This window comes from Acanthochromis polyacanthus, chromosome 8 (assembly GCF_021347895.1).
Source record: "Acanthochromis polyacanthus isolate Apoly-LR-REF ecotype Palm Island chromosome 8, KAUST_Apoly_ChrSc, whole genome shotgun sequence".
NCBI lineage: Eukaryota > Metazoa > Chordata > Actinopteri > Pomacentridae > Acanthochromis > Acanthochromis polyacanthus.
Window position 1 is genome coordinate 9,607,251 of NC_067120.1, and position 14,597 is coordinate 9,621,847.

At 39.9% G+C, this 14,597-nt stretch overlaps 1 protein-coding gene across 3 annotated transcripts; it reads left to right on the top strand.

The window, feature by feature from the left end:
* Positions 1 to 1,509: 1,509 nt before the first annotated feature.
* On the top strand, positions 1,510 to 13,416 carry LOC110963043 (high-affinity choline transporter 1-like). 3 transcript variants are annotated; one of them, XM_022211224.2, is made up of 9 exons: positions 1,510 to 2,095; positions 5,591 to 5,816; positions 5,933 to 6,046; positions 7,502 to 7,657; positions 7,799 to 7,947; positions 8,097 to 8,243; positions 9,406 to 9,559; positions 9,879 to 10,096; positions 10,182 to 13,416. In XM_022211224.2, the coding sequence occupies exons 2-9, from the start codon at positions 5,633 to 5,635 to the stop codon at positions 10,695 to 10,697; spliced, it is 1,638 nt and encodes a 545-aa protein (XP_022066916.1). In that variant the 5' UTR covers positions 1,510 to 2,095; positions 5,591 to 5,632; the 3' UTR covers positions 10,698 to 13,416. The 3 variants fall into 3 exon arrangements, with proteins under 3 accessions (XP_022066916.1, XP_022066917.1, XP_051808171.1); XM_022211225.2 differs by lacking the exon at positions 1,510 to 2,095 and adding an exon at positions 2,958 to 3,245; XM_051952211.1 differs by lacking the exons at positions 1,510 to 2,095; positions 5,591 to 5,816 and adding an exon at positions 6,631 to 6,737 and having other exon boundaries at positions 5,934 to 6,046.
* The last annotated feature ends 1,181 nt before the right edge of the window (positions 13,417 to 14,597 follow it).

Sequence of the window (14,597 nt, forward strand, 5' to 3'; positions counted from 1 at the left end):
CTTATACTAATCTGCCGAGGCAGCTCAGTCGAATTTCATTAAACTTCGGCTTTTGTCAAAGAAGGGCGCAGCCACTCACGGGTATCAATTACTAAATATATATTGATGTGTCTGGGAAAGTACAGCATGACTGTGACTCACACAGATCTGAAACATGTCAGATTAGTGTCTCGAACGATGCTGATGTACTTTTACCGAGTGCAGTTGTGGATTTTGCATACCTACAGAGGTCATGTATGTTATCCAAAGCTGACTGGATTCTTTCCAGAGTTACCTACTGAGAAAACAAAGACCGCTGCAGGGAGAAGACACAAAGTTAAATACATGCACATTTTTGGCTTTTTTTTTTGCACCTTTTGACCGTTTGATTCATTTATTTATTTTGCTTATTTCTCTCTATCTATCTATCTATCTATCTATCTATGAACAGGTGCTCATTACATTTCACTGCACGTTATGTGTATATTTGTGTTCTTGACAAATAAAGGTCTTGAACTTGAACTTGGAGAGTAAAGAGGGAAGAGTACAGTTGCTCAGTGCATTGAGGGATTTCCTCAAGTGACAGCAGCCTGTCATATCAGGGGATGGGCCAGGGCGACCTGAGCAACCACAACAATAAGCTTTATCAAAGGGGAACGTTTGAAACCTTATCTCAAAGGTAACAGATGGACTTTTGTACCACGGGAGACCTGTGAAACGACAACAAACCATACAGGTGTATATACTCCACCCAGCTGAAACACTGGTCCATTGCTATTTTCACCAAACTAAAAACCATTCACACTTCGGAATATAATGTGAGTGAAAGAAAGCTGAAGAGAAAGACACCTCAGGCACTGCAGTGATAATATTTGGGGATTATTTAGATGCTTAAGCTTAATTTCAGAGCTACATTTTCTGCAATTGCAGTATTTTTTTTAAAGAAAAGTCAAAATCAACAACTGCTTTGAGCATAATTTGAGACCGATATGTTTATTCAATAAGAGAGTTCATTTAAATGGTGAGAATTTTCTTTCAATGACAGCAATATCTTACTGACAAATCCAGCATTTACGAATATGTAAAAATGTTCCAGTCAAACATTTAACAGCTGGGCACAAGACGTCGAGGCCATCAGTGACAGATCACTCAGTGACGTGCTTCTTTCCTGTTCGTTAGCTACAGCTGACTCTGAGTCTGCCTCCTTCCTCCTTCTGTAAATTGGGACTGGTCTGCGCATTTACGCACGTGGCAAAGCACAAAGAACTTCTATAATCAGACGGTAAAAATAAATAAATCATTGTCCCAGATTACTGGTTTTTCGGGTGGATTTTTTTCTATTGAAGTTAGAGCTTCATCAGTGGATCTAAGGATGTATTATTATTATGAAGACAAGCCTTTCATTACGCATAAAATAATAATTCCGCGTTTCGTGTCTGACCGATGTTCTCATCAGTGTTCTTCCTTATAAGTGAAACGTCATACAGTTTATCGTACATTTTATTTAGGTCGTGATATTAGCCATATACACTACGCTACAACTGAATGCATTTCCTGTGTGACAGAATCTACCCCCGTGGAAAATGCGCTCAACGCATCCCTGTGCAAACACGGTCGTGGATCACATTTCTGTATCGTAAACACGCAGCGGCACTAAGGCTTTACACTGGGAATTTTTATGTTTCTCCTTGTGCTGATAAGGTCCACAGGAGGCCTCTCCAAGGGCTTTGGTATCATCCCGGCTACTTTAGGTAACGGTGCGTCGAATCGCCGCCCATCTCTGGGGTGCGTTCAAGTGAAAACGTTTCATCTGGTTTGCACTTGTTTCCAAGCGGCTGTCTCGCTGCGAGGGGTTTGGATCTGCGGGACATTTGCTGCCATATTCCTTTTGATTTGTGCGTCTTCTCGAAGTCAGTCGAAGCGGACACGGACAGGAGCAGCCACCGAGTTTTTCAGCATCGAACCAAACGCGCCGCCGGCTCTGGTGAACAACACTGTGGCGGCTCTGAACGCGACGCAGAGCCGGAGTAACAATATCCGGAGGTTTTACAATACCGTTATGCACCTTTCTCCGATGCAGCGGTCCTGTGAAGAAGCACTCCTCTCTTACAGAAAGGTAAGGTCACCACACGTGGACACAATTTACTGTCTTTAATATTCTGGCGTTTCCTGGTTAGACTGACAGAATCGGGCTGGGTCATTATAATAAACCGGATTCTGTTGGCTCATTTGGGTTTGGTAATTATATGTATATCTTTGTATATATTTAAAAAAATCGTGATAGTAAATGACGTCGGATAAATGTGGATGTAGGCGCATCTGGACAGCCGCTTCCTAATCTAAGCCTCTGTAATCTGTTCTTACTCATTCCCCGTGAGGCATTGCAAAAAAGTCACGTGCCATTTTGACCAATCCTGTCACTTTCCCACATCCTACGGAAATAACATCCAAGAAACCAGCATCAGATTGTTGTATGTGTGACCTGTAAGCTCTACAAAGAGGTCAGTAGAGCCAAATCTGTTAGGGAATGAAGAAATGGTGGCTCAAATTATATCCAATTCAATTTCACACAAAGAGCACAGATTCACAGCATCTTCACATAGTCAGATCAAGGTCTTACAATATTAAAGTACAGAGAGAAAACCAAGTAATCCTGCCATTCTCTTTGAACAAGCATTTGGTGACAATGAAAAGAAAAGAAAAGAGCCCCTTTTCAAAAGGATGAACCTCCCCCAGAACCAGGCTCAGAGAGGGCCGCCATCTGCCTCCACTGGTTGGGGTTAGGGGAGGATGGAAGAGAAATGGATAGTGGTGAGAAACTGGCAGATAGCAAACAAAAGGAGAACACACACTGGGCAGGATGGTGGAGCCCGTAACAGCAGGTCAGAAATATGCAGCGCTGGAGCCAGAGATACCTGCAGAGAGGAACAAAAACATACCCACTGTGTGAGAGAGAAGACACAACTTCAAGACATGCAACGGTGGCCTATAAATGCATGGAGACAGGAAGAGAGGAGAGTAGAGGGGAAGCACTCTTTGCATTATGGAAAGTCCTTCAGTGGTAATAGTTTGACTAGCTGAGGGATGGGTCAAGGTGACCTGAGCCGCCATAACAATAAGCTTTATCATGAAAGGGAAGTTTAGAGCCTTATCTTGAAGGCAGAGTAGCGACTTCTGCATGACAGAGGATCTTTAAAACACTACACCACGACAAACCATACTGGTGGATTATTCAGCTGAAATCAAAGCAGCCAACTTGACAGCCAGTAAGTACATGCAAATTATTATTCATTTTATCTGGAACAAACTAAAAGCCGCTTCACTAATTACTTTTTAGACAGAATATAATATGAGAGGAGGGAAGTTGAAATTATTTAGATGTTTCATGGTATATTTTCTGCAATTAAAGTAGACTTTTGAAGGAAATTTAAACTAGATTCATAGAGGGATACATGGTGAGTCAGCTGTTAGCGCCTTTGCCTCACAGCTAGAAGATCCAGCTGTGTTACCGCACAGTCCAAAAACATGCCAAGCTTAATTGATCCTTCTAAATTGTCCATAGGTGTGAATGTGAGTGTGCTTGTTTGTCTCTATATGTAGCCCTGAGATAGACCTGTCCAGGGTGTCCCCTTCCTTCACCCTGAGTCGGCTGGGATAGACCCCCTGCAGAGGATTAAGCGGTGCATTAATAATGGATGGATCGATGGATTCATAAAGTGTTGTGAAAGTTCTTTCTGTTGTGGTGATATAAGTGAGTGAGTCAGTAAATGAAAATCTCACCACAACACTCTAAGTTTGACCTTGTCAGTGCCACAAACTCTCTCCTTCATCCTTTATCTGCAATGCTATTTCTGGTGGTTTTGACATGAATAATAATAATTTAAGATAGTGTGACTGCATTCTGTGCTACAACAGCTTCTCTGCTTGTAAAATAAACGAACACATCTTATCCATTGGGTTTCCCGTAATGCTAAGAACATTTAGAGAGGATTTAATGTTAACTTCCTGCACGTTAATATGCTGTTCTGACTGACGTTAAGCTCCATCAGCAACGATAAGGTGAATTTACCACTCTGGCTTTAAAAAAAAAGTAGTTGGATAGAAAGGATGGGCTAGATGTTTAAATTATATATTATTTATGGTAAAGATAGTGTGTATGTCTTGCGTGGACACTGTCAGACAGAAATACTCTGCAGAAAGTTGCCACAATCATTACAACACAAAACAGCGATTATGTGCCAAAATTGAGTGTGCTTAATGCTAAAGCTGTGTTGTACAGCTGCTTTTATGTGGATCAAACAGTTATATTGTGCAAATGCATATCATTTTATTTCTGTGGTCCCAGCAAAAGTGTGTCTTTTGGGAAACTTCACTGTTGTCACAGTTTTTAGCGTTAACAGACCTGACATTTAATATATGTACAGGCAGTCGTATAGTATTTTTTTCGGTGTTTAGGCTATTGTCTGTCTAATATTCTTTTTGAGCTTGCAATTAACATGATTCAAGTTTGCCTTTTATATATAAAATAAAGAACTGTCTCTTTTGGAATTGTCTTAGAGACTGTTATCTTTAAAATACAGCAGTGATTAAGTGATAACTGCTCTAACAGGCTGCAATCATTTTTTGGCAGACGATCATTTTGTGGCACAACACTAGAAACATGTCCAGCCTGAACTATTTGTACCTATAAGTGATCATAGCAACGGGAGAGTGATGTGCAACCCGGAATTAGCTTCTTTGGGGCAAACAGTAATTTAATGACGATTATATTTCCATACAATGATATGTGACGTATTTATGGATTTAGAACTCACTTAGGCAGCCTTAGGTTGATTTTAAAGTAGCAAAATTTTTAGACACGAGGGGGAATATTACACTGCCACTAAATTTAGATATCTACTCCCTTACAATTTAGCTTTACCATGTCTAAATGTCAATGATCTGAGTACGTGGTAATATAATAGATCTGAGTAATGAGGAATTCATTATTTATTTAAGTGAGTACTAGCACAGACCCTCTTTGTATGGCAAAGAAGGCCTGATACTGTTTCAAGGCCCTCCCGCTGCCAGGAAAAGTACTGTGATGAAGACAGGCTAAATCCCGGTGAGAAAAACCTTCATCTTAAAAGTCATGTGGAAACTTTTAACTACGCACTCCCCCAGGGGAGCCAAATTTGTTAAATATTCACAAGGGTCCTTTATAGCCAGACACTGGTTAGATGTTTTGTTTTTGATGAGCAGCATTCCTGAGTGAAAACCTTTTTTATTCAGCTATCTGAATGCTGTGTGTTCATGATGCAATCAGACCAAAATCCACAAGATGAAATTCATTTATGTGGTACAGCCAGAAACAGGTAACACAGGAAATGGTTTAGGTTGTAAAACTTCACCTACAGCAGCAACAACATCAGTCTGTCTGTTTCCACTCTGCTCATTCCATGTCAAGGTCAAGATGAGATACACAGTGGTGCTTCCGAGTTGTGGGAAAATACATCACAGTTAAAAATCTAGACTTATTGTTGGTTGGAGCGCAGCCCCCATGTTGCACTAACCGCTGCTTTTTGTGTTTACTTTTTTGTCCTCATTGTGGTTTGTGTGTTTGTTTTATCAGGGCAACTAATGACTAGTGGATTTATTGAGTAACCGGATAATCATGGGAGTGGATGTCCCTGGACTGGTGGCCGTGGTGGTTTTTTATGTTTTCATCCTGGTAATTGGAATCTGGGGCTCCAGGAAATCCAAGAAAGTGGAGAAGACATGTGCCGACAGCAAGAGCGAAGTCACCATCGTTGGTGGCCGCAACATCAATGCCCTGGTCGGGGTTTTCACCATGACAGGTAGGACCTCGAATTTTATATGTGCCAGCAGTAATTATCGTGTGTACTCTATGCTCCATTCCTCTTGTTTTGTTAATCCATTCTTGACTTGTTTATTTTCTGTGCTTTGCTTTTAGCAACTTGGGTTGGAGGGGGTTACATCATGGGAACCGCTGAGGCTGTTTATACTCCTACTCAAGGTCTCATCTGGGCCATTGGTCCTCCTGCATATGTTATCAATTTGTTTTTGGGTAAGTAGCCAAAACAAAAGCAGCTTCTGTATAAAAATGCACAGCAGAAGAAAATGTGGTGGTTATTGCACAATATAAACACGATTTATCTTCAAATTTATCTTCATTCGGGTTAGTTAGATTGGGTTGTAACACAGGATGCGTGTTCCATACTTTTCCTTATACTCTTCAGCAATAGTTTGGTCAAGAAAACACCAAAACTAATGCAGAGGCAATTTACAGGGCATAGATTCATGGAAATAAATGTGAAATATACATAGCTGATACGGTTTCAATACTGAGGACATTGAATTGTTGTCGAGCCAACGTGCTTCACACTAAAAGGAAGTTTCAGAGATGTGTTTTCTCAGCCAGTTAAGGTATTATCTGATAAAAATAGATTGCTGACAGTCTGCACATCTGTGTAGACAAACAAGGGTCGTATTTAAAAACCAGTCAGGGTTTCCTGTTTCTGTGAGGCTAATGTGCGACAGCACACAATGCTAACAGGACCTCAGACTCATTTGAGGCCCCCTGACCAAAAAGATCTGTTAGAAGCTGGTGTCAGACACGGGGGAATATATAATAAAGGCTTTGTTTTACAGGTACACAGCTGCTCCTGTAAGTCTGCATTCAGCACGAGAGCATCTAAAGAGAAGCCCAGTCATTCATCCTTTCATACTCATGAGTTCACGCAAGGCCTGACTTCAAGGTCCGACTGCCATTCTCCTTTCAGTTATCAGGAGGAAGAGTAGCTAGGCAGGGCATCGAGGCAGTAGCAATCAATATAGCTTCTAACACAGATGAATCATAGCACTGGATGTATTACAGCTGCCACAGAAGTGATTTACCAGTGTTGTTATGCAAGTCCTATGTAAGGATTTTAGCTAAAATGTTGCTTTGTTTGTATTTGTTTATTTGTTGTAGAAGAATGCTGTGTGCAAGTTACTGTGCTTTTCATTACAAAATGAAATTTTAAAAATAAAAAAAAACAGTATTTATTAAATTTGACAGCAAAAAAAAGATAAAGTAGCTGATGTTTTAACCTTGAATACAAACTGAGGATTTATTCTTGTCAATAGAATAGAATACAATAGAATAGATAGTGCCTACTATAATATAAAAAATTTGGTTTTGCTTGCAGAGAAATGGGATCTTTGTGTCTGAGACCTTCTCACTGACAACTTGTCAGCAGAAGTTCAATAGGTTAAATCTGCTTATTTGTATTTTCCCACATCATACACCCTCAGCCTGTTGTTCTATCTGATATCTATATACGTACATAATCACACCTTCGGACAATATATTTCCAACTTCATCTTGTTGTTATTCTGTGGGAGGAAACATTTTGCTGTTGTTTCTAAGTTGTTTCTTTTCCCAATTGTTTAAGGTTCATTTAAACTATACAAAGTATAAGAAGTGTTATTTTCTATTCACTTGTTTTCTTTCTATACTCTTGTTTGTTTGTTTTTTAAGGAGGATTGTTTTTTGCCAAACCCATGAGGTCGAAGCGTTACGTGACCATGCTGGACCCATTTCAGAATCGCTATGGCAACGTGTTCACTGCAACACTCCTGCTTCCTGCCTTAGTCAGTGATATTTTGTGGGTCGCCTGCATCCTTGCTGCTCTGGGCAAGTCAACTCTTCGAGCCACAATTAAACATTAAATATTAATGATTTGATTCTGTCAGACTACCACATTACAGTCAGACATTGTATATAGTATCATCATGTTAAGTCATCTCTGATTTAATGTTGCACGTGCTTTTTTAGGAGGAACAATGAGCGTAATTCTCGGGCTGTCGTCTGCCATCTCCATCGTCATCTCGGCAGCTGTCTCCATCATATACACTTTCCTGGGAGGTCTCTACTCGGTGGCATATACTGATATCATCCAGCTGTGTTTCATCTTTGTCAGCCTGGTAAGAAATAAAGCGGAGATAAATATAGGAGGAGTGCAACAGAATGAGAGAAATAATGCCAGGCTAATGAATCAGTTAAAAAAAAATCATCAATTCAGTGAAAAACATGTCCCCAGTTTTGCTATAACTGCTGTTTTTTTCTATTTCAGTGGCTCTGTATTCCTTTTTTGTTGCTCAGTCCTGCAGTTACTGACATCACACCAACGGCCCACCTCAACCAATCAAGCGGACACGCCTGGCTAGGGGAGCTGGAGCTGGCAGATGCTGGAAAATGGACCGATGACGTGCTGCTATTGGTCAAAATTTTAACTAATTTTGTGTCCCTTTCTGTCATGCAGTTAGGAAATTCTTATCTGTAAAAACCCTGTAAGCTTGCAGGCCTTTAAAATTTATGTGCAAGGAGTTGATGTTTAACCTACAGATGGGTGACAGACTAAATGAAAAAACAACATAAAGTGTTTTAGTAGTGCATTGAAGCACAACGTGCTACCAGAACAGCTTCAGGGCTTCTTGGCAGTGATCCATTAAGTCTCTGAGACTCTCCTGTCTAAAACACAGGTCCAAAATCTCCCGTAGGTGTTCGATTGGGTTGAGATCTGGTGACTGTCAAAGCCACAGAGCACATGATTCAGATCAGAACAGCATCGCAAAGGCACCAGATACCCAAACTGTAAACGTCACAGCTTCAGGTTTCCCTTTACTTTGTCATTCGTCTGAAGTTGTCACCAGTAGACTTTATGGCTTGTCTTGACCTATGCCCTGTGTCTGATGTCTTTGTGTCTGCTGCCAGCTGATTTATTACAGCTGTACTGAGGTACGAGGTAATGTTGTAACTGCATGGATCATCTGTCTTCCTAAATGTGAAATTTTATTATAGATTGACAACAGCTTTCCTCTAACAGAAAATCTGGACTTGCTACCTCCAGTTAATGTGCATTTTTAAAGCCACATGCAAATTTGTGTCCCCGTATAGCTTTACACTGTGACACTGAGCCAGTATGCACAATTCTACGTCCCTGAAAGTGGAGCAGTTAATGAAATTTAGACATTGTTAGTTTTATTATTCAGATCTGTGCTTTTCCTACTATATGTCTAAATGATCACTGTAAAACAGGTCTGTTCAAATTACACTTAAGCTTTAAGACACATTAAACAGCTTTGTTTACTAATGGAGTTGTTTCTGTATGAGATACTCTGCAGTTCAAATAGACTAAACCGAGTTGAAACCAAAGATCACTTAGTGTGAGTGATCTCACTGACTGTAGACATTTTGACTCGTCATTTGAGGAAAAGTACAGCAGGATGTTACAACCATCGTACCAGAGCAGTTGAACTGGCATATTTTAATGCAACAGCTGCAACATTCCTGCCATTAGATGAATATCTGTTGTTTGATCTGTCAAAATTGAGGTTACTAACTGATGAAGCATGTGTTGTGTATGCATGTGTGTGTTGTAGGCTTTAGGCGGACTGGCATATCAAGCTCTATACCAGAGAATCCTGTCTGCAGCCTCCTCTGTTCAGGCTCAGATCACCTGTTTTGCTGCGGCTGGGACAATTTTTATAATGGGAATCCCTTCTGTTGTCATTGGAGTTGTGGCTGCTTCTGCAGGTACACAATGCAAGCACTCAGATGTATGTTTAGCTAGAATATGCGTTCACTCTTAGAGAAATGTCATAGGATGATAAATAATCTGAGTTGTGTTTGTATTTGTGAGCACTTAGTTATGGTTGACATGTCTTAATGAGGCACTTGTTTACAGACATTTAGCATCCTGCTCCCTCCCCAGTGCTTAATGTTCTTATTTTTGCTTTTATTTTAATTTGCTAATGCCATCACCCTAATCTTAAAAGTTTTTCCCAATCCGATTATTTCCTTTCTTTCTCTGCCTCTGTATCTTCTGCTCTCTCTTCCTCTCCTCACCTCTAAGACTGGAACCAGACACGGTATGGTCTACCTCCTCCTTTTGAACGAGGGGATGCAGGGAAGATCTTGCCACTTGCCCTGCAAAACCTCACACCCACCTGGGTCTCCGTGTTAGGCGTTGGTTCTGTGGCTGCAGCAGTTATGTCCTCCATGGACTCTGTGCTGCTGTCATCAGCATCCATGTTTACACAAAACATATACAAGACGACTTTGAGGAAGCAGGTGTGTGTTCGTGACTGCATGCGTGACTGTTGGATTCGGCGCTAAGCAAAGTTTTCACCGTCCGCTTCCGCTTGTCTTCCCGCAGGCGTCGCAGAGGGAGTTGCAGTGGGTGATCCGTCTTAGTGTGCTGCTGGTGGGCCTGGCAGGAACAGGCCTGGCCTTTGGTGATGACAGCGTGTTCTCTCTCTGGATACTAAGCGGGGACCTCGTCTACTGCATCATCTTCCCACAGCTGGTCTGTGTGCTGCACTGCCGTTGTGCCAATACCTATGGTGCTATGAGTGGCTACATAGTAGGTCTGCTGCTGCGTTTGATGAGTGGGGAGCCAGTGCTTGGGATCCCTCCCGTCCTCCTGTACCCTGGTTGGAGGGAGGAGAACGGAGTCATCAAGCAGTACTTCCCCTACAGGACTCTGGCCATGCTGTCCTCTGTGATATCTGTTGCTGCCGTGTCCTGGCTGGTGGAGCTGGGTTTCAGTAAACAACTCATTCCCCAATCCTGGGATTTACTGCGAGTGTATGAAGAGCAAATAGAGACAGAGGGAGATGAGATACCTGTCCACTGCGATGAGGACGATAGTGCTCGTAATACAAAATTCTAAGCTAATTTAAGTACAAACCTCAAAGTGTACCTAAACCTGCACAATCTCTGACCACAGGTATCCTGAGAGGGAGTCTTTGAGGCAGCTGAGTCATTCAGTCACTCTTTTTTAAGATTATTCTTTAGCATTTCTGCTTTTATTAGATAGATACAGTGGACAGAGACAGTAAATGTAGAGAAAGAGAGAAGGGGAATGACATACAGGAAGGGTCCACCCCGGCTAGAAATGCACCCAGGGGATTCGCTGCTTGAAGGCATTTGTGCCCATGTTGTATTCATGCTGACCACTAATGTCTCTTTGGGAAAAAAATTGTTGTAGAGTCACATATAATTCCAACTGAGATTTCAGAACTATAGTCTTGTCTACTCAAACTTTTTTAAGCGAGTCCAACTCGGTGCAGGTGATGCCATTTTAGTGCATTCGCCAGTTTAACACTTTCTAAGAGGCAGTTTTGCCTCTTTGCATTGTTTAAGCGGTGAGAGCACAAAGCTTTAAAGCAGTTAAAGATGCAGTACTTGAGTACCCTGAGTGTTCCTCAGACTCTCACAAGAGGTGCCTTTTGGTATAAGTGTTTACTGTTTTATTCTTTCGAGGGATCATAATTTAAGTGCCATCCAAATAGAAAATTACACTTGAGTCATTCCTTCTTAAATCATCCCATTTTTAGAACAGTTTCTGCTCGGCCATCTCAGACTTGCCTGAATTTATTTACTTTTTGTAGAAATTTGTCCACCGCTTTATTAGGAAACATTTCAACCCACTTTCAACAGACTATTTTTCACATTGAAATTTGAAGCACAGTTTGAATGACAATATCAGAAAATATTAAAGATAAAGACCAACAATTTTTCCCCTTTTTTAACTCATCATGTCATTGATTCAGAATTCACAAAATTGGACAAGCAGATCAAATGATCTCTGAATATGGGTGAGCTGGAAAAAAAATGAAGCCGTCATGAAACATTCCATCTCTGAGCACACATTAGTAAAGACGCTGATGATGCAGAGCCTAACCAAGAATATTTTCTGAGCCCCATGCAGTTGTATTTCACAATAATATAAAACAAGACTTTTTAATGTGAAATACTTGGTCAGAAAACATTTGAAAAGTTCTTTTCTTAACTGATTGAGCAAGTTGCACCACAGAAACAAAAATATCACTGCCTGATTCAAGTTGAAAAGCGATCTGGAGTTTCAAAAATGGTTCTCAGAATAGAAGTAAAATAAATAAAAATGATTGGCCATAGATGGAATTTTCTAAACCCCACTGTATAAGCACAAACCTTAGTGTGGAGGAGACCTGTTACAGAGTTTTGTGTAATTTCTTTGACAAGTATCACTGCATTAAAACATTAGGAAGCTATCAACAAAACATTATGTGAGACAGTCTGTCATTCCTGCTCAGTCAGTTATGAAAATAACCCTTTTTCATTATTTTGATTAAGTTTTTCATATTAAAAAGTATCCAGTATGTTTTGTGTTGTATTCCTGTGACATGCAACTACAAATGATTCTGAAAATATCATTAGTTGATGTCTGCATTATCTTTTTTAATCCTTTTCGAAGTCTTCCAACTCATCCTTAATCAGAGATTATTTGATCTACTTGCAGATTCTGAATCAATGGCTTAAAAACAAAAAAACAATGAAAAATTCAGGCTTTTATTTTTGAATAGTTCCTCAGATATTGTCATTCAAGCACAGCCTCAAACAAAACCCAAAACAAGCAATCAAAAAATGCTGAATGTGGGTTAATGGGCAATTAAAAAAAAAAAAAATCTGGGAAAGTATTGGATATATCAGTCCAAAATTTAACAGATACCATTTTAAATGCCTATAGTTCATGATAAAAACAACAGTTTTAGGCAATTCAAAGATGGCCAGGCAGAGGGCCCCTACTGATTTGAGACAGAATAATCCACTTACTGTTTTATAGATGGTTTGTTATTGCAGGTGTTCATAAAAATGAAGGATGCCTCTAATCTTTGCACTCCATAGATTCTCAGTGTTGGTGTGTTCATGTGTGAAAAAGGCCTAAAACGGTGCCAAAATACAAGTTCTGTGCGTTATTTAAATTACTCGAGTGACTTGCTTTTTTTTTTTATCTTAAACGACAGCTATTATTATTTTTTACCTACAATATTTACACCACTTTAAAGTATTTACCTTTTGTCGTCTCAAAAGCAATGACTTGACTTTATGTTTAGTAGTATTTTGCACATTTTGAAATCACAACTGTAATACGTTCATTGCAGCAGCAGAGGGCGACACGTAAACACTGAAAGGCCCTACAAGGAGCTTCACCAGAGTCATGAGATGGTGATTCTACTTTCCCCCCTCACTCCCTCCCAAAAAACAGAAATAAAGAAAAAAAGAAGAAGAAAGAAATCCACAAAATTGCACCTTAAAGCTACGCACGCACACTCACACATAAAACAATTTGTTCAGTGTCAGTCTTGCATAGTTGCATATCGATTTTTCCTAACCATCTCATTATAAGATGAGTTAAAAAATATATATATATCAAACTTCAATTTTAAAGTGAATAAAAAAAACGAGGTTTTGTTCAGTGCCAGTCACCCACAGTTACACAGGTATTCCGTCCATTCTTGATCCCGTTTTGTTTCTGACACTTCACTTGTCTCCTGCATGTAACATAAGTTATTGCATGTACCTGTAAGATTACACTTCTGTGCAAATAAATGCCTCCTCCGATTTAACGCATTTCTGGTTTATTTTGTGTCTATATCTATATCCCAGAACCTTCTTTTGTCTCCAAAAAGTCCTAAATACAACTACAACTTATCAGGTAATGCTGGAATATTCATCCTGATTGTAACAATGCACCTTGAATTTCTGATTTAAGTCTTTTTTCGTGACAAAAGTGGTCACTGGATGTTAAAAATATGACTGGGAGATGAAAATAATTACTGTTTTTTTTTTTTTTTTTTTTTGCTTCAGTGAAATGGCCCACAGTCTGAGTGCACTAGACAGCAGAATACACCTGCATGCATGTGATTTAGACAGCAGGATGAAACGCTTCAGGATTCAGAGTCTCCCTGCACGCTGCGCTCTGTGCTGCATGTATGGGATGAATGAAAGATAAGTTCAGAGCTGACAGTCCTCTCTGGGATGAAGCTCCATGTCTGATTTTCCTTTGTGCCTGTGACGCTGGTGCGCAGTGTAACCTATGGTACAGCTCCGGTGCACTAAATACACTTGATGGTGTTCAATGTGGTCCCATTTATTCCTACAGCAAGAAGTGCTATAATCGTAAAGACACTGTTTGATATTCTTTGATAATTATCGAATTGTTTTACACTGGATATTTCTGCAACCTGATTACTATTTAGATTAGAATATTCTGTATTTCCAGTGTTAAATTGACAGAATAATGTAGCAGACTTTTCCAGTGAATCAGCCTATAAATGCTTTCGGTCTGCTGGGAGTAGGTCTCTAAAGATTATGTCTAAAGGATTTCATAATCTTAGGGAATGCCATAAATGATTTGCAACAACACACATTTACAGTTTTAAAAGTCATTAAATATTAAGGTGCACTTCTCACTTGTGTAAAGAAATCCCAGAGTAGGTTCTGACCTTGATGTAACCCCAGAAAAATACACGTTACACACACATATGTAAGTGTGTGTGTGTGTGTGTGTGTGTGTGTGTGCTAAATGTAACTGCAGAATTGTAGGGAAAAAAAAATCTGACTTCACCTGTACCTCTGTTTTTTTCCCACTATGATTAACAAGTATTATTAAGTAGTGGGCAACCCAAAGAGTTTGATCAAAACACACAAGTTCTGTATAATCTAGTGCACAAATAAACACTAGAAATAAACTGTAGTTTATGATGAAATTTGCTTTATTTTACTCAACAATTTTAAAAAAAAAATG

Bases quoted from the DNA above. Each gene is read 5' to 3' on its own strand.
- LOC110963043 (XM_022211224.2), top strand. From the start codon at position 5,633: ATGGGAGTGGATGTCCCTGGACTGGTGGCCGTGGTGGTTTTTTATGTT. The intron at 6,047-7,501 runs GTAAGTAGCCAA...TTGTTTTTTAAG, and splicing joins TGTTATCAATTTGTTTTTGG to GAGGATTGTTTTTTGCCAAA. The intron at 10,097-10,181 runs GTGTGTGTTCGT...GTCTTCCCGCAG, and splicing joins AGACGACTTTGAGGAAGCAG to GCGTCGCAGAGGGAGTTGCA.